Genomic DNA, 25,199 nt, shown 5'->3' with positions numbered 1-25,199 from the left:
AGTACAAGCACATTACCTTTTTTTACGTTGGTCACACTTTAAATGCCAAAATTATTGTATTTCTGCCTTATCAATTTTCCGAGGCCGGCGTGTTCGCGACACAGTTATATATAATAATACGTTATTATACATATATTCTGTGGTTCGCGATCGTGAATTTATTGGTGAGTGATACTGTGATAATGATGGTAAAGTGATAGCAAATGCCGAATAGCAATCCACATTACACTTTATTTACCAATTGGTTATTACATACCTATATGAAAATACTGTTTTTTTATAAATATATTAGGTATAACTATTAACTTGTGTGTTTGACATTCGACAACAATCAGCTTGGTTCGAATTCGCCCGTTAGTTTTTTTTGTGACAAAATATTAATAATATACAAATAATATTAGATCTTTATTTCATTTAAACTGTTATTGTATAAATATTTTTTAAAATGTGTGATCAAGTATTACCTGCAACACCTGTTCAAAAAAATAAAAGAGGCAAGGTAAGAATTAATCCTCTCAAAATATTTATTATAGAGTTTATCAATTTATAAATTGATCTCTATATACTTTTTTATAACATATATTGTTCGTATGTAAAATAATTTTCTCTTATTTCATATAGGTAATTCGAAGTAAACAAAAAAGATTAGTTATAAATCTGTATAAAACAAAGAAGGCAAATAAACCTAATATATTATACAAACAGTTAATACAAGAATTAATGACTGAAACTGGAATTGGAAGAAATAGTATTGAAAAAATAATTTCAGAATACAATGGAAATAAAACTATTTCTTCTCCGATTATGAAGAAAAATAGACCAAAAATTATTGAAGTGATTGATGATTTTTATAAAAATGCGATTCGTCAAAAAGTGCATTCATTTTGGCAAAACCGTGACCCACCAACGTTGGATAAAATCGTAAATTCTGTCTCTAAAGACGACAGATTACCTACATTGAAACGGACAACCATGTACAATCTTCTTAAAGATTTAAATTTTATATATACTAAAAGGAAACAAAATAGTGTTTTATCCGAGAGAGAAGATTTAATTGTATGCCGTCGAAATTATTTACGAAGTATAAAAGCATACCGAGAAGAAGGACGAACATTATATTATTTGGGCGAAACATTGGTGGGCGACAAATTAGTAGACGATTCCATAAAATCAAATATAAATGCATTTCGAAAAGAATTAACAACAGATGCTAGTAACCCAACTGGAACTGACAAAAGCAAATATTTTATTATTATTGTACACATTGGTTCACGAGAAGGGTTTGTTAATGGTGGTCTAACTTATTTCAATTGTAAAACTAGTAGCAATGACTACGATAGTGAAATTAACGGTGAAAATTTTTTAAAATGGTTTAATAATATTTTACCTTTATTAAATGACAATGCAGTAATAATAATGGATAATGCTCCTTACCATTCTGTTAAGGCAGAACAAATACCAGTTTCATCGTGGAAAAAGGCGAATATTATGAAATGGCTCCAAGAGAAAAATGTTCATGTTGATACTTCGTATGTTAAAGCGGAGCTATTAGATCTAGTTCAAAAACATAAACTAGCGTTCGATAAATATGTTGTTGATGAAGTCGCCAAGGCACACAATAAAATTGTATTACGACTACCGCCATACCATTTTGAGTTAAACCCCATTGAACAAGCATGGTCCATGGTTAAGGAATATGTAAAAGATAAAAATACCACTATAAAATCCAGTGATGTGAAACAGTTGTTAATTGAAGGTGTTGAATCGGTCACAGCGGAAAATTGGCGAAATTTTGAAGATCACATAATCAAAGAAGAAACTAAATTCTGGGAAATAGACAATATAGTTGACGACTTCATAGATGATGAGTATACTTGTACATTTAATGTCAGAACATCAAGTGACAGTGATGATAGTATGTAATTTTTTTTTTAAATTATTTAATTGAGTAATGACAAATATATTACAGGTGAGTTACCTAAGTATTATATAATATGTATAATGTATATAGTAGGTATATTGTAAATATAATATTTTTTAAATGGTTAATTATTATTTTTGTATTTTGTGTTAGTGTTTGTGTAAAAAAAAATTGATGACAATAAAAAATAAAAAAAGTATTTTGTACCAAAAATAGAATATTATTGTCATTATTATAACAAATATCAAAATAATAGTTTATTGTAGAGAATAATGATGATTGTTCTCGAAGTTGTTGTACCTCGCAATTTCAATTTTCCATTGATCATTTGACCATTGCTTAATCGTATGCGCGACATGGTTCTAGCACAGAATATATGAAATATATTTCATATATTCTGTGGTTCTAGTTTCTCTATGAACGAAGTTATATTATTTAGCGTCAGAATGTATATTATATAATTTATTTGTTATATTATTTAAAGTTTGTAAAGTATGAGTAAAGTCGCATGTACTACCCCTTGATATATGTAGGTAGTGCATGATAGTATCATGCGTTGTGGAATTTTGGTAATTCTACTATAAATACTGAGGGAGTGGTTCTATCCCGCGAAAAACAGTTTTTTGCTATGTTGTGCATTTGTAGACGGAGACAACGCATGTGGGTATATTATCCTCATAATGATTTTGAACAGCATTACAATTTCAAGCTTATTGCCTCAGTGAAAAATTTGATACCGATAATTATTTTAAAAAATTAATACAAATAGAAAATAACCATGGTTATGAATTGATAAAAAAAAATCAAAATCTTTTGAAAATTTTGTCATATACGGAAGATGATAATATTAACATTTTGTCAACATTTCAAACGTCAATGGTTATTAGTTTTTGAATAACAACTTAATATCAAAAATCAGTTGATGAGAATTCTCAATTCGTTATAGTTTACCGGCGAATATCCAATTTAAAATGTTCAAACGCTCAAAAAAAATTAATGTTGCTTTCCGGCAAACTTCTTTTATTGGTTTAAGATAGATAAACTTATGATAAATCTTCTATTAAATTTTCAAAGGTAATCTATAAAAAGAAAACGTTTTATTAATTTCTAACTAAAAAATAATTTGCACGTTTCCTTGACTTTGATGAATTTTGTCAACATTTTAACTTGCATTTAAAATTTTTTTTTTAATTTCACTATTAACTAGTTAGGTATGTCTTATGCGGAACCTTGTAATAGGTATATTTTCAAGTTTTTTGATCAATAGCGAAAACATTTTTATTGACAATAATTTCAAAAATGTCAACAAAAAAAATGTACCCCTTTCTAGTTTTATTTTCACGAGAAAAGTAATCTATGTTTTTTTTTCAAGGTCCCATCTGGAATTCTCGCGTACTATAAACATTATATATTTCTATACCAAAATTTATCAAAATTGGTTCAGTTGTTTTGGTGTGAAAGCGTAACTGACGGACTGACTAGTGACTTTCACATTTATAAAATTAGTATGGGTTGTTAAAATAACCCGAGCTCCTTCAGAACAAGTTTTTGAATCGTTTGACAATTTACGTATAGGTATTATATTATTACATTTAGGACCAGCGCTTGCGAGTACTCACTTAAAAAATTCATATCTAGGATTTTATCAAACAATTTTCTTAGATATTTTGACACCTTTTAAAACATTGCTTTAATTTTCCATTGTTGTAATATAAATAACCAGATCTCTTTCGAAACAGATATTAAAATTCAAAATTATTACAAATAGGTTTGAATTACGTAGTTTTACGGGTGGCCGTGGATGAGGAAGTTGAACACACGCAGTAGGCTGTTCGCATATCTAAGATAATATTAGTTATTACTAATTACTATATTGCTCATATATATTGAAATACCTACGGAATAACAATGCACTGATGCAGTTTAGCTCCCAAGTGATTTTTAGACATTTTTTTTTTCGGAAACCCATAGGTACCTGGTACCTATATGTATTATTACATTGAGTTAAGAACAATGATGCAATTAGAATTAGACGATATATATGCAAATTCTATTCCAGAATTTAGACTCCTTATCCTTCATTAGAATACGAACCTCGTCACACTATAATTTATTTTATCACTATAAGTTAGGTTCAGTGGCGTAATTATGGGGGGGAAGTGCAGTATACCAACTAACATTATACAAATCACAATGGTTGTATTGAGTGGAGCTATTATGATAAAAACCAATATTTTTATATTTTTTTAGTGATGGGGGGATGGTAAATGTTTCAATCACCCCCCCCCCCCTCTTATATCATTTTAAATAGTGCTTCTAAGATTATATCGGACTGCTATCTCGTGGGAAGATTCCCATGTCAATGATGTTGGAATTATATATATTATATATATATAATATAAGTATTATTTATATGGAATTATTATTTTTATAGTACATATTTAGCAGTTTGGGGGACACTCTCCACTAAGTGGCGTTATTTCAGTTTTCAATAAAGGGGGGCAAAAGTTTAGACCAGCCCAAATGGGTAACTTATAAAAAAAAAAGCTCGCTTCGGCTTCGCTGTTAAGTACATATTAATGATGTGTTCCTTTTCATTCATGTAAGACACACACATACGGATACGACATATATACCAAATTTCGTGCACGTCCCCACATGCGTATACAATATATCAATAAATAAATTCCAATTTCTAACTCTTATAAGTATTATTACTTATTAATTAACAATTTATGATTGTGACAATACTTTCTTAATATACAATAATAAAACAATTTTTCAAAATATTAATATTGTAAAAATATGCATGTTTTCGCTGATAAAATATAATGATTAAACGGTAAAAGCCGGGCACCTTGCATCATAGGTGTGCGCACGGGTGCAGCGAATGCTGCTTTCGCTGCACCTGACAATTTATTTTGGATTTAGTGAGCTGGTAGATATTTATTTAAAAGGTATATACATAGTGTCATAGTATGAGTAGTTTTAAACATACTGAGTTTATTATTAAATCAAATGAAAAATTATAATATTATTTTATCAATACACCAATCAGTGGCGTAGCGAACTTTAAATCATATGGAAGCAAACAAATTATTTATGACCTACCCCACCCAACTCCAACTGATGTATACGATACTCATATGCTCAAATAGGGGGTTGGGGTAGCACCCAAAATAAAGTTCAAAGACTGACCGTGTGTATGGGCTTTATGAGGTTATGACCCACCACCACCCCCCAGAAACCAGAAGCAATTGCTTCTGAAAAACATGATTCGCTACGCCACTGACACCAATAAGATACGCCAAAAGGTACAAACTCAGGTTCTGTACAAAAATGGCTCGATTGGTTAAAACAGTATTAAACATTTTTTTCAGTCTTAAAATGTTTGTGACAATTCCAGTGACTATAGTTGTAGCTGAGAACGTAGTTTTTCAAAACTCAGCATTATAAAAAACAAATTAAGAAATACTATGTCACAAAAAAGATTGGATGCGCTTCTTTTTTTGTTTATCGAACAAGTACTTTTATTAAACATTTGCTACCTAGTAATCGCAGACTCATATTTTAAGTATATTTATTTATTTTTATTTTATGTACCTAACTCTTAAGAGTTCCAATATATTATGACTTCTGTATAAATACTTATTATTAATGTGGTACTAAATGCTTTTAAGTGTTATATACCTATGTGATGTTTAATATAATTATAAAAGTACAGAGTAATAGGTATATTATAAATTATAATACATAAAAATATTATTACTTTTTATTTACAATTTACTATATTTCTTATAGCTATAATTGGCTATAGGCAAAGTCGTAGTGTGATGAATTTATATGGTGGGGAGGGGGCTATACCCTATAACAGGGATGGCAAACCTTTTAAACACTGCGTGCCCAAAATAACCTTTTTTTTTTAGAGCGTGCCATGAAAAAAATTATATGACAAATTGACAGACGTATTTGTACAGAATAGTGTTTACTGAGGTAGGTTTATTACTCTTAATAAACGTACGTAAATAACATACTAAACGCAATACCATATAGATAATATAATATATGGTATTATTATTTTATCAGTTTATCTACAGTATAAAATTGAATAATCGTTAATGACCGATAAAAGCCGTATGTTCAAAATATTTTTACCTATTACCTATATTCTATAATCTATAATATTATATATTATATAATAGATATACTAAAAATTTTCGTGTGCCCACAAAATCTTTTCGCGTGCCATCTCGGGCACGCGTGTCATGGATTTGCCATGCCTGCCCTATAATAATGATTCGGTACACAAGTGATTATATGAACGTATAAAATATTAAATTTTTACACAGTGGGACTAAACAGAATTAAGGGGGGAGGGGGTGGCAATATAATGAAAATAAGTGGGCTGCTTATTGTTCTTTAGGGCTGGTTGAAAATGTATAGACACCTGACACCTGACACAAAACCCTGCGCACGCCTATGCCTTACATAATTAATGTATTTACTATTAAGCATACGGCATTACGGTATACATAATATATAATAAATCACAATAAAAATAATAATAGTTATATATAAGTTATAACAATTATTTAACGTAAGAGTCGTACAATCTGTAATCAGTCTTCCTATAAAATAGGTGCATGCAACATACACAAGTGCATTTCCTCCCCATGTCCCCTACAAAATTAAGCCCTGGATCCGCCACTGGTTTTTCATCACAGCTACTGCAACTGTTTTCCCGCCTGAAATAAAGCTATATTACCAACTGCCGTTTTTAAAATGTGCGCCAACAATTAACAATACTAGAGCAGTATAATTCTTATGTGCTATAATCATTATAGTAGTATATCTATATCTGTGGCTGTAATAGAATTATACGAAATTATACGAATATACGCATAGATATTAGATTCCTCTATTTTATTAGGCCATGGTCTATCCATCCTTTAATATTATCTATGCTTATACGCGCCTTAATTATTACTTCCAAACGTAGAGGCCCTGAAAACTGGAAATTTGTCCGAAAGAGTGCGGGACGATCGCTGCTCACATTTTGCCACTCCTATAATTTAGTACTTTCCCTCTTTAGTCTTTAGTCGCTGACGCCTGACCGCAGCAATGCGCATGTGTTATTTGTTAAGTGTTAACAACTGTTAAGCGCCGCCGAGCTTTTTCGATTTTCCGACTCTCAGACCCAGTTTTTCTCGACAAGCGACAACTTTCCTTTAACCATCAGGTAGCGACGTAGTATCCGTCCGCCCGTGAAACCCTGTCCTCCAAATTTTCCGAAATCCGTTCTGACTCCATCAGACAGTTGGTATTTATCAATAATATCGTTTTGGTAATAAATCGTTACGCGACGATCGATCGATCGATCGTACCTTCCGCTCGAAGACCAATCGGTATATTATACTTTAATTATTATTTATTATACTATGGTTATTATAATGTTATCGTAACTAGGTAATTTTTAATTATTTATTATATTATTATTGTTGTTTCCATCGATCGCTCCCACTCACCACTCTAATGTGCTTTTGAAACCGGCTGCCTACCGTTCGTCATCAATTCAGTCAGCAAACAGTCAACGAGTTTGACGCTATGGCGTACTGCAGAACTTTTAAGTCGCAGGTGTGTATTTCATTCAGGATACCGAAGTTTGGGGTTTTCCTACCTTGATCTGGCTGACGATTCCAGTTTAATTTTCAACTACTCTTTCCGTATTCACAGGTATCGTGGACCAAATTGGTATCTGGTGAGATCCAGCAAAGATGCTTCCATTCATCTCCAGCCGTATTTGGCGCAAGCAAAGTTGCTATGAGCAAGTTGGACACCAAGCCTCTGCCATACGACACCCTAGAGAAACGTATCAAAATCGTTGCTGATAGGTATGTAATATGTATGCTACAGATAACTTTTATCGGTCCCTTTCCCCTGTTCTATTATATTATTCTTAATTAACTGTTTCTATTGTTGTTGTAATCAAGTAGGTAATTCATAGGCGTAGCCTTGACCAACTCATCAGATAATGATAACTATTATAATACCTAGGTAGGTAATTATTCTAGGTGACTAGAGGTAGATAACAATTTAGCATGTTTTCATATTAAAAATAAACTTAATTGAGTACTTAATTATATATAAGTATGTAAAATCATTATTTTAACTTCACATTTCTAGTTTCTTAGCAAATTTTTATATTATGACAAATATCTAGGAGGAATTCTTTTTTATTGTTATTTTTAACAATATTATTATGATAAACAAATATTAATTAGTATGAATGAGGAAGAAATGTGTTATATGGCCTAAGAAAACATGAACTTTGCATGTTTATATCTGTAGACTTTGGATAACAATATTATTACATATTATATATTTTTTAATTCAACTAATAATTTTATTTAAAATATTTCCGGGTACTATATTCTTTTACCCATTGCAGCATTATATTACAATCTATCTATTGATTAGATAAAATATGATCTTTTTAATTGTTTTCAGATCACAAACTTATTATTAGTAATTCATTTTTTAGTATTTAATTTGTAAAAATCTATTTTAATGTTTTATTTTTTCATTGGGAAGAATAAAATTGCGGTTAGCGGTCATATAAAAAATAAAAAAAATAAATGATGGCCAAGCCAGGTCTGATGATTTTAGTTTATCTATTTTTACGGTAAAGTTGATCTATTGCCAAACAATTTTTAGTATGACCTATCTATAGTGGATACTAGGTTGTGATTTCAAATGTTTTTTTTTAACCATTATCCTAATCTGTACTTACCTACTGACTTTAGATAACTACCTTAATCAATTATTTTATTAAACTTTAGAATTAGTAGACCACATAGTTTCTATTAATTTAATTATATTGATTATACCTACCTAATTCTAAATAGTTAATACTAATTATATTCAAAATGTGAATTATTTTAATGAATTTAAATTATTATAAATGCTTAAAGATAAGATACATGTGTTTTAGGTTCTAACTAAAATTTTAATAAAAAAAAAAGCCATTTCTATTAAAAATTGTGATTACATACTTATAGTACTAAAGCTTTCTATGAATTATGTTTTTTATTATGTATTAGCTACATAACTTATCTTATCTAAGACTTTAGATATACTACCTAGTATTAAAAATAATTTGAAGTTAATTATACAAATTATTGATTTAGGATTACTTATTATCACATTTGTGTGCATAAAAAAATGTAGTCATTGCCTCTTGAAAGTAGTTGTTAAAAGTAGATGAATAAATAAATATTTTCTGATAATTTTGTTAATTATTACTATAGTCTAAATATACTTATTTTATATATTATATATTTTCATGGTGTATGGATGTATCCAATATTATGTTTATAACTTTATTTAAGCCTTTTATCATATAAGATGATAACTAACATAATACTACCTATTCATAATATACTAATACTACATATAAAACAAAAATTGATTTCTTAATTGTAAATAACAAAAAATCTGTTTTGTTTATTTCATATAGGCTATACTAGTTTTAAGAAATAAAATATAAATATTAAATAAAAATATAAATATTAAATAAAAATATAATTTAAATATTTAAATATAATTTAATGTTATATTTAAATATGTATGTTATATTATTATTCCCAAAGATTTCATAGGTTATACCATCATTGGTTTTTGAAAGTAACATACATTTTTTCCTAAAGCCTTAAGGTTTGAAGTGTATTTCGTTTTATTGTTATTTGTATATTTGAACATTTTGTATATTTATTAAATTGAAAATGATAGCAAACAGTATTTATAATGTGTCTTTATCAATGTCATACTTATAACTGAATTTCTGGGGGATCATCTCTCTCCCTTTGTATGCCACTGGTGGTTATTAATAATTTTTATAATATAAATTTAATTAGGTGGTATAGGTAACATGATTTATTGTTTTAGGTAATTTATAAAATCATGAAATACAGAAAACTTGAATAAGCCAACTGTATTTTAAAGTAGCACACAACACAAATAAAAATGTTCTTTAAATTTCTTTTAAATATTAAATTATTGTGGCTATATTAAATGATTCGGCGAATACCGATATAAAAAAAAAAATTATTACTTTAAGAGATATTAAGAAATGTAGAATAGCCGCGTGACGTCATTGTGCCCTACTCATTGTAATTGCCTATTTTATACGTGTAAAAGTTCCTCGCTCCACACAACAATTTACAAATTTAGTTTACGTATAAATGTGTGATTTTATGTGTTTAAGATGATTCGAGTGTCAGAAATTCAGTATGACATTTAGTTTTTTAAATATTAATAAATCTTTAAAGTGATATTTTTGTCAAATGACGCGTCAGGGCCATTTAAATATAAAATAAAAATTCAAATATCTCTTTTAAGATTTTTAATATTTAAAAATCTAAACCTTATATTGAAATTCTGGTACTTGTATCGTCTTAAACACAAAAACCACACTTTTATATGTAAATGAAATTTCAAAAATTAAAATTAGGTTGGTAAATTGTTGTGTGAAGCGAGGAACTTTTACACATATAAGATAGGAAATTACGATGAGCCGGGCTCAATGACGCGTCTTTTTTCAATTGCTCATAACTTATTGAATAATGTGTTTAGAAACGTAAAACCTATACCATTATTCTTAAAATTGAACATTCTCTCAAATTAAAAAAAACTTTTTTGTGTTGTGTGCTCCTTTAGGTCATATTTTTTTTTTAAAAATTAAAATCAATCACAAAACATTTTGTAATATTGTATAAAATGTCTTTAAATTATATTATAGGTACTCACATTGAGCAAAACTTAATTTAATTAAATAATTATGAACATTTTTGTGGTCAAAGATAACAAATTATAATAATGTTTACAATTGTTATAGATTAGGAAAGCCATTGTCTTTGGCAGAAAAAGTACTTTACTCTCACTTAGATGATCCAGTTAATCAAGACATTGAACGTGGTGTCTCTTACTTAAAGTTAAGACCTGATCGTGTAGCAATGCAGGATGCTACTGCTCAAATGGCTATGTTGCAATTTATATCATCAGGTTTGCCGAAGGTTGCTGTTCCTTCCACAATTCATTGTGATCATTTAATTGAAGCTCAAGTAAATTAGATTTATTAGTTATAATTGTATATTATTTGTATTAATAATTGTTAAATTATAGACAGGTGGAGTTGAAGACTTGAAAAGGGCTAAAGATATGAATGAAGAAGTTTACAGTTTTTTGAAATCAGCTGGAGCGAAATATGGAGTTGGATTTTGGCATCCCGGTTCCGGAATTATTCATCAAGTAAATATAATAAAATATTATCAATGATATTTTTATTAAAATTGCATGAGTAAAAAATTAAAATATAATATTTTGTTTAGATTATTCTGGAAAATTATGCATTTCCTGGATTATTGATGATTGGTACTGACTCACATACACCTAATGGTGGTGGACTTGGTGGTTTATGTATTGGAGTTGGAGGTGCAGACGCTGTTGACGTGATGGCTGATATTCCATGGGAGTTAAAATGTCCTAAAGTAATCAATAATTATTAATTATCAGGGCTTAAAACCGGTAACCGGTTTGTAACGAAAACCTGTAAAAAACTGTAAATTTGAGAACTGAAAACCGATAACCGCTTTTAGTTTTGGAGTGCTGGAAGCGGTTATTGGTAAATATCTAAAAATTAACATTAAAGCGGTTACCACATATTTTCAATCCCGGTTTTATAACCAAAACCTATTCCCGAGTCCATTTAGTATTTACTACTATTTAGTACTTTTTAGTATTTACAATATTTTAATGCTGTCGTCTGTTACAATCTTTGTTTTTTAGAAATATACACATTTATATACAGTGCCACAACTTACTATAGATAGAGGACCTTCCGAGTTTAGTTTTAAGCAATTTGTTTTTGTTAGGTTTTTATCACATTATACTTTATTTTGCATATATTTATAAACAGTTTGGTATTAAATTACAACTCCCAGAGCCCAAACCCTCCTGGTTCTGCATTTGTTATTTGTAGTGTTTGCTCTAAGGGTCGGTCCGAAGGCTAGCGTACAATGCTCGATCTGCAGACCCAGGTTTTGGAGTATTGTAATATATACAATATAACCAAAAAGTTCTGTGTCAATGTATCACTCTTAGTGTCATTTTGGAAAGTTATTATATTTAATTTTGGTTTTTACAGTTTTAAATAAGACAATTATAACAATAACATTTTTTTATGCAATACATTATTTTTTTGATTAATTAAGATCGCCATTATCGTGATCATATGTTTTAAACTTTAAAGCAGTTTGAAAAAATAAATATTTGAATTGAGGAAAATCGACCAAATTAAAGCATATTAAGTTTTTGCTTTTGTAATAATAGTTGTCAACCCACGAATGGCCTAAATAAACTGTTGTAAAAACATGATTAAAAAATTGAAAGAAATCATTTTTAAAAACCGGTTTTAACTGGTAACAGATTACCAAATAACCTTATCAACGATTTTTAAACGATTAACGGTTATCATAGTGTTTGAAATATCTTTAAAGAAAGTGTTACCGGTTACCAATATATCAAAATTAAACGATAGCCGATTACCGACTTTATTGATAACGGTTTTAAGCACTGTTAATTATCATTTATAATATAATTTTTGTATAGGTTATTGGTGTTCATTTAACGGGTAAGATGACCGGTTGGACTACACCAAAAGATGTCATCCTTAAAGTTGCAGATATTTTGACTGTCAAAGGGGGTACTGGTGCTATAATTGAATATCACGGACCTGGAGTAGATAATATATCATGCACAGGTAATGATTACTTATTATAGTGTAGGGTATAGTTTTAATAATCATTTAATCATGTATACAAAGGCATGGGTACGATCTGTAATATGGGTGCAGAAATTGGAGCTACTACTTCTTTGTTCCCTTTTAATCACCGAATGGCTGATTATTTAAAAGCGACATCACGTGCTGATATTGCTGAAGAAGCTGCCAAGTACAGCAAGTCATTATTGACTCCTGACAAAGGCAGTCATTATGACCAGGTAATATTTTTTCTTGAATTTTTACAATATTATACTAATATTTTGTTCTATTAATTTCATCAATGTAGTTAATTGAACTTGATTTAACAACACTGGAACCTCATGTCAATGGACCCTTCACACCTGATCTCGCCCATCCAATTTCAAAACTGGGAAAAAATGCTAAGAAAAATGATTGGCCTGTGGAAATCAAAGTTGGTTAGTTACTTAAAATGCAAGCTTATTTATTTATATTGTAACAATATCATTGGAAGAAAAATAAGACAAAATGTTACCCAAAAAATCTGTAAGTGTATCGTTTCTAATTTAAACATTTTTGAGAGCTTAGAATAGCGGTGTTTCCCTTTTTCTTTATTCAAATGACGCTAATATAATTTATACGATGTGATCCATAAGACTGATTAGAGCAGTAATGTTTCCTATTATCTTTATTTAAATAACACTAATATAATTTATAATTCACACTTCTCAAAGCAGTATATAAAATTATTAAAAAAAAAAAAACTGTTTTTGTTGAACTAATGCTGTAATACGATAAAAAATAAATCATAATACAATATATCTATTAGTACGTTTTTATGATGGCATTAAAACAGTTTAATATCCACATATGCTCACTTTATAATTGGTAGTTTGGGTATTTTTATTTGCCCCTAAAAATACTAGTATCACCTAAACATATGGAATGGTACTGATTCAGCTCATTTTATATTTAATAACCATACCAAAAAGTTGACTACTGATATACGAAATAAGTATGATTTTTGTTCAGACTGATGGTAGGTCATAGTTTTCCCTCATCTCATTGGTCATTATTACTTTATTATCTGTCAAAATACAATATTAGATTCTTATATATTCTACCAATAAGAAGATGCATATAGATGAAACGTGAAATGATCAGCAAACATGGTGTGTACTGCGTATCATAAAGTTGCCGACATAGTACATACACATAATATTTATTTTGCCACTCTAAATAACTTGTTTAAAAATAACAATATATATATTTCTTATTGTTTTGACATCCTTTCCGCCATGGCGGTAGGGAACACTGGTTTAATGGAAAACTGTTGTTCTTTTATGTCTATACCATTTATTGTCAAGTTATTTATTGATGTGTTTTAAATATTTGTTATTTTTATTTATGATGTTTTTCTAATTTCAGGTCTTATTGGAAGCTGCACCAACTCAAGTTATGAAGACATGTCAAGATGTGCTACTATTGCAAAAGAAGCCTTAGCTCATGGTCGCAAATCAAAAATTCCATTTAATGTTACTCCTGGATCTGAACAAATTAGGGCAACAATTGAAAGAGATGGAATTGTAAATAAGAATTTAATATTATATTAATATTTATTGGTAGATATTTAATATATAGTTGCACTATGATTTAGGCACAAACTCTGAGAGAATTTGGAGGAACTGTACTAGCTAATGCATGCGGTCCATGTATTGGTCAATGGGACCGTAAAGATGTCAAAAAGGGTGAAAAGAACACTATTGTCAGTTCATATAACAGAAACTTTACTGGACGTAATGATGCCAATGCAGCAACTCATGCTTTTGTCACCTCTCCAGAGTTAGTTACTGCTTTAGCTATTGAAGCTCGTTTGGACTTTGATCCAACAGTTGATTCAATTAAGGGAGCTGACGGTTAGTTAAATATTATCAGTTAACAAACTTCAGTCACTAAAAAACCTCATTAATATGTACTCAAAATCAGAAATTTGTAAACATTGCATACCCTTTCTGTTCATTGTATTGATTTGGAACAAAATAATAATTGTTACTACTTTTGAGTAACAATTGTAACTATTTTAATTTACAGCTTAAATCTTTTATTGAAATTATAATAATTTTTTTTAAATAAAATAGAAACAGTATTTTCATAAAAACAATGAAACATAAATTATGCACTAAAATATTTTAATTTGCCAGATCTCTATCTTGATAGCTTTATGATGTTATTAATTGTATTGATGAAATGTTTCATGGAGTTTTGTTTGTGGCCCGGTTCCATTATCTTGAATTTAATGTTTTAATTCTAGAATGTTGTTGTTATTGAGAAGCAATATTCATTTATAATATAATACTAATATTAATGTCTTATAATTTTATTTTGATAGGTAAAGAATTTAAATTGAGTAATCCATTTGGCGATGAATTACCTGCAAGAGGATTTGATCCAGGTCAAGATACTTACCAGGCTCCACCTGCTGATGGTTCAGGTCTGAGTGTGGTAGTAGACCCAAAATCCAATCGACTTCAATTATTAGAACCATTCAAGGTTTGGGATGGAAAAGATTTGGAAGGCCTTACTATACTCATTAAAGTATGTTTAGATAAATAATATGCATTTAATGATTTTATTTTTTTCTTAAGATATTCTAGTCTTTAATATATACCTTTTTAATAGGTGAAAGGAAAATGTACAACTGATCACATTTCTGCAGCTGGCCCATGGTTAAAATACCGAGGTCACTTGGAAAATATATCAAATAACATGTTATTAACGTAAGTTATTATGATTTAATTTTAATTAAAATATTTTATTATAAAATACAATTATTATTTTCATTATTCCAGTGCAACGAATGCAGAGAATAATGAAATGAATAAAGTAAAGAACCAAGATACTGGAGAATGGGGCGCAGTACCAGATACAGCCAGGGCATACAAAGCCAAAGGTATATCGTGGGTAGTGTTTGGTGATGAAAACTATGGTGAAGGAAGTAGCAGAGAACATGCCGCATTAGAACCTCGTCATTTGGGTGGACGTGCAATCATTGTCAAGTCATTTGCCCGTATTCATGAAACTAATTTGAAAAAACAAGGACTATTAGCTCTGACATTTTCTGATGCTAAGGATTATGATAAAGTTCAACCATCTGATAAAGTGTCCTTGGTAGGACTTAACCAATTCACCCCTGGCAAGGTAAACCAAACTTCATTTAAAATTCATCCAGTTTTCTAGTATTTACTAAATATTTTACTGGCCTAATTGTTATTGAGTTATTCAACTAATTATTTTTTATTATTTTAGCCTTTGAAGTGCATATTGTCCCATGCTGATGGAAGCTCTGATGAGATATTACTGAATCACACATTCAATGAACAACAAATCCAATGGTTTAAATCCGGTAGTGCATTAAACCGAATGAAGCAAGTGGCTGCTGCTTCTAAATAAAATGTTGATTCTTCTTCATTAAATTGTATTATCTATTAATATTTAATTCATTGTTGATATTTTAAATTGAAAACAAAAAATAATTTTATGTAAAAAGTAACTGTTTTTAGTCAAACAATATTTTTTAGGCGAAAAATCATTGGATTTAGATTCATTGCTACTATTGTTTTATATATTATAATTGTTAATAAATTAAATAAATCAATTTTGATAGTTTTAAGTATGTTGATTTTTGTTACCTATTATAATTTTGCTCTACTACAGAATGGACTATTGAATGTTGTCAAATATTTTCAAAATAACACGTTTATAAATCTTGTACATAGTATAATTTTCAATGTTACATAAGAGAAAGATATTTCATTTCAATGAGTCTTACAATCATTATATATCATTCAGTATATTTAAATGTAAATAATAAGTTGGTATGTACATTGGTAATGGGTAAAACATGGACAGCTAGATGACGACGAAGTTCTGTACTTATTAGACATCAGTGTATGAGTTCGACACCGTGAAACTCTCGGGTGAACTTGACAGCGATGACGAAAAAAGCTACGCTCTTCACGACATTCCTAAAATACGACAATGATAATGATAATACTAATACATCGGAACTAGTAAATAACTGTTTGAATGATGCTTACCAAATGTTTTCGTCCTGGTAGATGAACTTGACCTTTTCCATGGCTGTGCGTGGTTTTGGCTGGACAGCCTGGGCCGGTCTTCCGAACATTCTGTACGAGGGCAGATTAGGTTGATCGGACGCTACAGCGGCAGTAGTTGTACACTAAATATTCTATGACCTAAGTATCAATTATTAATTGTCGATCTACGGTGAAACTCACAAGAAAACCGACATCGAACGAAAATATTGAAATAAATAATGAGATGCCCAAGCCCAACTTCCAAGACTAATCTGTAATCAGTAACCAGTGTTGTGGTTCCGGTATTACGGTGGTGAACATTGAACTACGATGTTATCATCTGTTATCTAGTGGCAGCATTGTCTTATTTTGTGGTGACAGCTTAGCCAACCATACCATAGAGCAGAGGTTCCTAAACGGAATGGGGGCAGTTGGGTCCTGTGGGTCGCGATTATATTTTTGGTTGGTCGCACTATATTTTGAAACAATACATATTTTTCGTTGATGTTCAAAGTTCAAATTCAGTTTTTCATTAATCATTATCTGCGAGATTGACGATTACGAGTTTACAGAACCGTATAATACAGATTAATAGTTATACCTATTGAAAAGATAGCGATTTATCTGAAACATATTAGTGTTAGTAGCACGATTAAAGATAGTATGGTTGCCCAACGAATCTAGAAAAGTGTCTCTCCATTATCAGTATTAAACAGCTTGAAACTTACGTTCCAGCGCTTATTTGTTGTAGTGACTCTAAATGCAATTACCTTTCAAATGTAAATTGTAGTTCCGTGATAGCCACTATAACATATAAGCGCTAGTGCTTAAGTAGCCAGCTGATTAATTTAACTTTAATACTGATTATAGAGATTCATTTCGGTAGACAATTTTCAAGTATGAAAATCATACGTCGACGGAACCATTACTATCTATAGCGGTACCTAAATACCAAAAAAAAAGGTCATTCAATGTATTGTGGGTTGCCAAATTTTAAAAAATTCTCAAAATAAAAAGTACAATAAAAAGTTAGGGAACCTCTGCCATAGAGTCTATCCCCCATCAACACAATCTGGTATTATTGTTGAAGCAGATTAACAAAACGCGCTTTGGTGTAAACAATTTGTATCTTCCGATTCGGGATGTATCGAATATAGATATAGTTTTATGCTGGTTATTTTACTTTTTATAATAAATTAATTTTGTTATCAAAACTTCATACGCTTTTATAGCTAACTGTATACGTTGGTAAGTACAATTTCTACTAATATTATCAAATACATTCAAATGCATTTCACTTAAAGCAGAATGTATGCGAAATGTCGGTTAAATACATACAATCTCCCGACTCCACGAAGGGGGGAACCCGCCTAACCATCAGTACGATAGGCGTCGACAGTGCTTCCAGTGTAAATCTGTTAATCCGTCTTCCCAATATGGTATTTGGTAGTTTGGTTTTGTCTTATGGTATGACTGACCACGATTTAAGATATACCTATTATATATATATCTTAGATCGTGTTACTGACACACCGTCCCGGTCCAACGTTTTTTTTTGTTAAAGATGTTTGCACTGTTTTCTGTGCCGCCAATTTAATCTTTTATCCGTATTTCCTTGACGTGCCTACTGCCTACCGCAGTACCGCGTACGGTGTTTACTGTTCATTGTTCGGTGTACATTGTCGTTTGCTTTTTTGGTTCTTGTACTGAATAGTTTAATTTTCCCGAGTTTCCGTATCGCTGTCTCGGCCCGGTGGATCGCGATTTACTATGAGCGAGTAAGTGACGACGACCCTAATACAATTATTTATTCAAGTTGTTGGCCAATCGTTTGTTTTTGAAATTGTTATTGTAGACTACCGAACGATATGGATCTGACAAAGTTTATGGACGAAGTACGATCTTTGCACCTTAAATTAGACTCTGTGACCAAGACGCTCAGCACGTTGGATAAAAAGATCAACGACATAACTGAATCACAGCAGATTGGAGGCGAAACAGTGCGGAAATCTGCCAATTCCATTAACATTATCATCAGGTTTTTGGCCGTATGTATTATGCATTATTAAATATAATATGAAAAGTTGGGGGTTTCAGAGTACAGTAAATCAGTATTGTTTTTTTTAGGATTTAAGTAAATTGTCACCTGAAGAATTAAAAAATACCCTGGTTGAAGCCGATGCTATTCTAAATACTGTAAATCCCATTCCTACAGATCAAAATCTTGATAACACTTTAGAATGGAATGTCACTAAAGATAAGTTGAAAACGATATTGAAAGAAGTATTTGATTTACTTAGTTCATTGCCCCTTGATATCAAAGTTAATGCTAACAATTCAGTGGCTTCGACAAGTACTGCATATAATAATAGCAAAGTAGAAGAGGAGAAAATACTATTTTGGAGAAAATACAAAAACAAATATAATTATATCGAGAAACTTAAACCTAAATTGCCACCATTAAACAACCCAGTTGAGGAAGTGGTATCTCTACAAGATGATGTAAATGGCATTGTACAAAATAATGTAAATCCCATTGTAGAAAATGATGAAAATTCCACTGTAAAAAATGATTTAAATGACAATACACAAAATAATGTAAATGACACTGCACAAAACGATTTAAATGGCGAATCAACATGTACTGTAAAAGACATTATACAGAATGAAGAAAGATATGAATTCTATAAAAGTAGACTTCAAAATTCACCATATGATAACCAATTTTTCAAAACTCATGTCAAAAATTCTATACTGACTTTAGCATTGCCTAATGGTGAAACCTATGTAAGACCAGTGAGTTATGTAGCACCTCTAATTGTACTAAAAAAATGTGATGATATATGTCCAATTCCACTACTTAAAAAAACGTGCGTACCTATTGATCTTAATGTATAATATTTTATTTACTTAAGCTGTCATAATTCTATGTTTTAGAACGGATGAACAATTTCAAAGTACTTCGAACAATATAAATGATTCTAATAGTTATAATACAACTGCAAAAATGATTAAAAGAGAAACAAGAGCTAATAAAACAAAGGATGTAACAAATAGGTAGGTTTGCTTCTTGATTTTTTTTACTGTGCTCTTAAATATGTTTTACTTAATTTTTTTTTTTAATGAACATAATAATATTAAATATTATATTAAACAGGTATCAAATTGCAGAAGTACCTATTATTGTTTTTTAGGACTTTTAATTGTTAAATATTTTATCAATAATTTAAGAGTGCAAAAATTCTAGTCAAGGTATTTACCTAAGAGGACGTCACACCCGCATGTGTTGTTTCCGTCTTACACACGTACGACAAAACACACATACGCAGTATGAATAGAACTCGCTCAATTTCGGTGTTAGAATAAAAACACCCATCACAAAATTAAAAGATGATAATCTTTTGGAAGGCAAGACATTGAGTATTTAAAAAAAATTAAAATGTTAAAAAGTTAAAGGTATTTTAAATATGTTGACATTTTTGCTATTTCTAAATGATATAATAAACATCATATTATTAGGTATAATGGAAAAAACATAACGACTTGCCCTCAGAAATATTGTCACAATTCTATTTTATAATAGATATTTTTACTCTAGAATCAAAATTGAGCAATTTATACTTGGACTACATAAGCGCGTTTTGTCTATATTGTACGTATGGGAAACGGAAACAACACATGTGGATGTGATGTCCTCTTAAGATGCCCTACCCATAGGGTTGTTGTCACTGGTTTGCAAACGTATAAACATTTAAAACTTTTGTTTACTAGTTTTAATAGTGTGATGTAATTTTTGACATTAGAGTAAATTTACCTATTATCAAACTTCAGTAAGAATATTATCTGTTAGGTGTCGGCTTTTATTCAATATTTAAATTTTTAATCAAGATATGAGTTTTTTAATTTGTGATATTTCACATAACCCTATCAGCCTTAAACACTTAAATAATATGTATTCCATAAAATATGACATTTATTTACAAAAACACAGTAGCAATAAATAAAAAAAAAAGTAGGCAAGTGAGTATCTCACTGCTTTACAGTGGGTATCTAGAGGAGTCGCTGTAATGTACCTATGTGTCAAATGTGAATTCAATGATAAAATCATTTTAAACAAAAAAACAATTCTGAGCAAAGATGGTCTGTCAGCCAATATAATATTACCAAGCATATTTTATGATATTATTGTGATTAAAGTTATTTATTTTACTTTAGGCATTAGTGCATAGTAGGTTAAATTGACTTTTGCTGAAAAAATAGCATTTAAAAATGTTATTCTATGTATAAAATATAGGAATGTACTTAAAAAGTTTCAAGTGCCCGTAAATTATATTTTTGAATCAATGGTTTATATTTTCTGTTCATTGACTGTTTTATTTTTAACTATCAATCAATAAGTATGAATATTTAATGTAGAGAAAATAAAAATAATTAAATAAGTAGATACTTGTAGCTAATAGCTAATAGCCTGGTTATGTGAAATGCACTTTACTAATTAATAATTAGTAATATTGATTATTAAACAAAAATATAAATGTTGACATCTAATTGGTTATTATTAAAGGAGAACTAAACAGATAAAATATCTATTTTTTTATTTAATTTGAAAGAATGTTCAATTCTAAGAAAATATGTATATGTTTAACATTCCTACTTGCATTATTCAATAAGTTATGAGGAATGGAAAAAAGACACGTGAAGTCATTGGGCATGAGATGCCCTAATTGCCTATCTTATATGTCTAAGATTTGCTCGCTTCACACTATAATTTACTTACCTTTAGGTATATTTTTACACTTTTGTTGACCTTATATGATGTGCTTTTGTGCACTGAAGACATTGGTAGTATCAGAATATGTCTTGAGTTTTTTTTGAAATATTTAAAATCGTATAGAATAAATTGTTGTTACATATGCCTTATAATTACAACAGTAATTAATTGCAACACATCATGGTGCAACCGGCCATTATCTCTTAGTATTTCTATTATTTAAAAAAAAACTAAATGTTATATTGCAATATTCGTCTTAAGCAAAAAAAAATATGTAAATCAAACATTAAAAATACAATTTTTAGGGTTAGATAATTGTGTATTTAGAGCAACTTTTACACGTGTGTAAGATGGGAATTTTATCAAACACAACCCAATAACGTCACAAAGTTAATTATATATACCCTAATATCTCCTAAAATAATATTTTTTCGTTTTTAATAGTAGTTCTGATTACAATAATTTAATATTTAATAATAATTTAAAGAAAATATTTTTTGGTGTTATGTGCTCCTAACTTATTAGTTTGTGACACTATAAACTTTTAGTTTACTAATATATGTACTTGATATATTGTTCATATGAAGTTACTCGATACTTGATAGTAATGGCTAACTTTTTTATAAACAATTATGTAGATTTTAACTGAATTAATAATATATTTATATTTATTTTGTTATTATTTTTAGTTTCAATACCAATGTTAAAACTACCACTGAAAAACGACGTTTGACAATCAAAACTAGTAAATATGAACCATCAAAAAAAAAAAAAAATTAAAACAATATACACAATAAATTAATTATTATTATTATTTTTTATTATTTGATTATTTTAAATGTTTTATATTTATTAATGAATAAATTCTTGATTCCATTCTCATTATTCAATACGCTTAATTTATGTGACAAGAATTTATGCAATATGAATTTAATAGAATTACACAAGGCTGTACCTGTGTGAGGTTTAAAGGTTCACCCATCGGTTTTCTTCCAGATTGGGAAACTTTGAAATTTAACATCAATTTTTATGTTTTTAATTACATATTGTTATTATGTTATTATTACTTAATTAGTAATAAGTTCCAGCATGCATACATTTTTATACATTTTGTAACTAATGAAACTTAAGTGAAATTTATAGTTTGTAAGGAAATGTTTTGTGTGAAAAAAATGGTAATTTACGTTTTTAATTAAATGTATTTTTAAGCATTCAATTATAAATCCTTAATGATAGATGACAGATGTCACTGATATAAGTGTCAAACAATGTTTCCTTGTTTGAACGATGTACATTTATTTTTGTATTATGTGCCTATTCTAGCTTAGATAGTATATATATTTTTTATTCATGCCTATACTAATATGTATGTTTAGTATATTCTATAATAATATATTGTGTGTAGTGTGTACAAGTATAGCTAGTAATTATATATGCTGATTCTTATTTTATTTTATTTTATTTATTTTTAATGTTTGTAAAAAAATCAGAATAAGGAAATGCTGGGTGTCCGACCAATATTGGTTACAGAAATCACACTTTATTCTCTTAGGTTAATCTAACTAACCAAGGTACAGTTGAAATGTGGACTATGTGTAAGATAATATTTTGTGTTATTATTTTCAATAGATATTTCCACAAAACCATTTTACATTTTTTTTCTCTATAAAGTAGACAAGTACCTGATAATAATTATGCCATAAATAATTAATTTTAATTTTAAGTTGGAATAATGATGTTATTGTAAATATTTAAATCATTTTCATCATCATAATATTTAATTTTATATTTTTGAGAAACTATTATATAGTCATTATTACACCTAACATTTTTTACTTATTCTTTTTTTTCCCCTGCACTTTTCTTTTAACAAATACAAAATTAAATTCTTAAGAAGATTTTTATTTTTTCTCATAATCACGTTGAAAAACAATCTTATGAAGATGTACCATTTTAAGTTGATTTTAAAATGTAAATTAGTTTTATTTATAATTAATAATTATATTTTTTAATGCACAATGATAATTATATTAGGAATCATGTTACTACTGTTCGAGTTTATTATTTTGTCATTGTTAAGTTAAGTTTGATAAGTATTTTTTTCTTTATGCCCATTAATATCAAAGTATTTATTGCTTATTGTACTTTTTAGTTGGTTTTTTTTTATGTACTTTAGTGCTGAAAATGATCTTTCACATGTAACTTGTGTTACAGGTAATGTCAAATGTCAATAAGAACTAGTATGCCAAAACAAAGTTGTATATTTATGTGTTTGAAAATAAACTATATTATATTATGGCTTTGTAACAAAAAGAAGACAGTAAATGACAACTTTTGGATGATTTTATTTTATATGCTTCTTCATAATCAGTTGTATCTTCACCATCTGAATATGTCATAATATTATATTCATTATAATATAATTTATACAGATTTTTAATATTATCAAAAGGTAGAAAAATGTAATGATTTTTTTTAAATTATTGAAATTTTGTAAAAAAAAAAATTGCTTTTAATTGTTCTCAATTATAAGTCCCTTATTTATATAAACCCTTCATTAAAGGTAGAAAAAGATATGAAAAATCTTGTTTTCATTTTTTAAATCTTAGATATTATGTTTAATCTTAGAAAATAACAATTTTTGTGTAATTATATTGACAAAAAAAATTTGCAAATTTTCACGATTTTTATGAAATGTCAAAATTCTAACTTCAAACACTTTTAAAATGTAGAGATGAGCATAAGACAGTTCATTATCAATATTTATTAAATGACAAGTATATAAAAAACATATGAGGAATCTTGTATTAAATTTTCAAGGATATTGACCTTGCATAACATTTTTTATCAACATTAATAGAAAAAAAAAAAATCTTAAATGTCAAATGTTTCTCAAATTGTGCAAAATTTTTTTGAAAAAAGCTAAGATAAACAATAATTATGATAGACATTTCAAGTATCGCATTCGGATGTTTGTTTTTAGGGTTCCGTAAGGTAAAACGGGACCCTATTACTAAGGCTCCGCTGTCCAGACGGTAACAGGCTGTATCTCAGGAGCCAAGAAAGTTAGAAAGTTGAAATTTTCACAGATTATGTATTTCTGTTGCCGCTATAAGAACAAATACTAAAAATCCTAGAATATATAATATAAGCAGTATTGCCAACCAGTGGCGTTTTTGTCGGGGTGGCAGTGCCTCCCTTGAAAATAAGAGAAAATACATGGTTAATATTATTTAAATTATAAAATGTGTTTACATTTTCAAATATAGACACTATTATAAAAGGGAAATAAATAAAATATATATTTAAATTATGTATTGAAGGGTCTATGGAGTGTACCATGCCCGGTCTTGGTCTTCAAACAAGACCGTGATGCCCAAAGTAAGAGACTGGCCAGTTCCCGTGCGCAACAGGTGAATATAATATTAATATTATACTGATAGTACTACATAGTACGGCTGCCCCTCCACACGAGCCTTATCGGCGGCGGCTACCAACTTTCTCAGGAGGCAACTGCCGCCGCCGCCGTTATCGATGCGTTACAAATGTACACAACAGACCATAGACATTCTATTATGTCTATGCAACAGACGCACATAAAATATGTGAATAGCG

The 25,199-nt window shown here is 29.3% G+C and overlaps 3 protein-coding genes across 3 annotated transcripts; all 3 read left to right on the top strand.

Annotated features, from left to right (window-relative positions):
- The first annotated feature begins 136 nt into the window (after positions 1–136).
- On the top strand, positions 137–2,134 carry LOC100160548. Its single transcript, XM_001947513.4, has 2 exons — positions 137–499; positions 622–2,134. The coding sequence occupies exons 1-2, from the start codon at positions 446–448 to the stop codon at positions 1,921–1,923; spliced, it is 1,356 nt and encodes a 451-aa protein (XP_001947548.1). The 5' UTR covers positions 137–445; the 3' UTR covers positions 1,924–2,134.
- A 4,882-nt stretch (positions 2,135–7,016) lies between these two features.
- On the top strand, positions 7,017–16,386 carry LOC100169442 (probable aconitate hydratase, mitochondrial). The gene is made up of 15 exons (XM_001947560.5): positions 7,017–7,326; positions 7,498–7,555; positions 7,655–7,812; positions 10,815–11,040; positions 11,102–11,227; positions 11,308–11,466; positions 12,587–12,737; positions 12,801–12,976; positions 13,045–13,174; positions 14,145–14,302; positions 14,374–14,632; positions 15,106–15,311; positions 15,396–15,493; positions 15,566–15,914; positions 16,023–16,386. The coding sequence occupies exons 2-15, from the start codon at positions 7,526–7,528 to the stop codon at positions 16,164–16,166; spliced, it is 2,370 nt and encodes a 789-aa protein (XP_001947595.2). The 5' UTR covers positions 7,017–7,326; positions 7,498–7,525; the 3' UTR covers positions 16,167–16,386.
- A 2,028-nt stretch (positions 16,387–18,414) lies between these two features.
- LOC100165355 (protein PF14_0175) lies at positions 18,415–23,931 on the top strand. The gene is made up of 5 exons (XM_001947656.5): positions 18,415–18,591; positions 18,669–18,861; positions 18,941–19,683; positions 19,751–19,870; positions 22,274–23,931. The coding sequence occupies exons 1-5, from the start codon at positions 18,584–18,586 to the stop codon at positions 22,362–22,364; spliced, it is 1,155 nt and encodes a 384-aa protein (XP_001947691.2). The 5' UTR covers positions 18,415–18,583; the 3' UTR covers positions 22,365–23,931.
- Positions 23,932–25,199: the final 1,268 nt, after the last annotated feature.

This window comes from Acyrthosiphon pisum, chromosome A1 (assembly GCF_005508785.2).
Source record: "Acyrthosiphon pisum isolate AL4f chromosome A1, pea_aphid_22Mar2018_4r6ur, whole genome shotgun sequence".
Taxonomy (NCBI): Eukaryota; Metazoa; Arthropoda; class Insecta; order Hemiptera; family Aphididae; genus Acyrthosiphon; species Acyrthosiphon pisum.
Note: the sequence above shows the minus strand (reverse complement) of the source record. Positions and strands in the feature narration are given on the sequence as shown.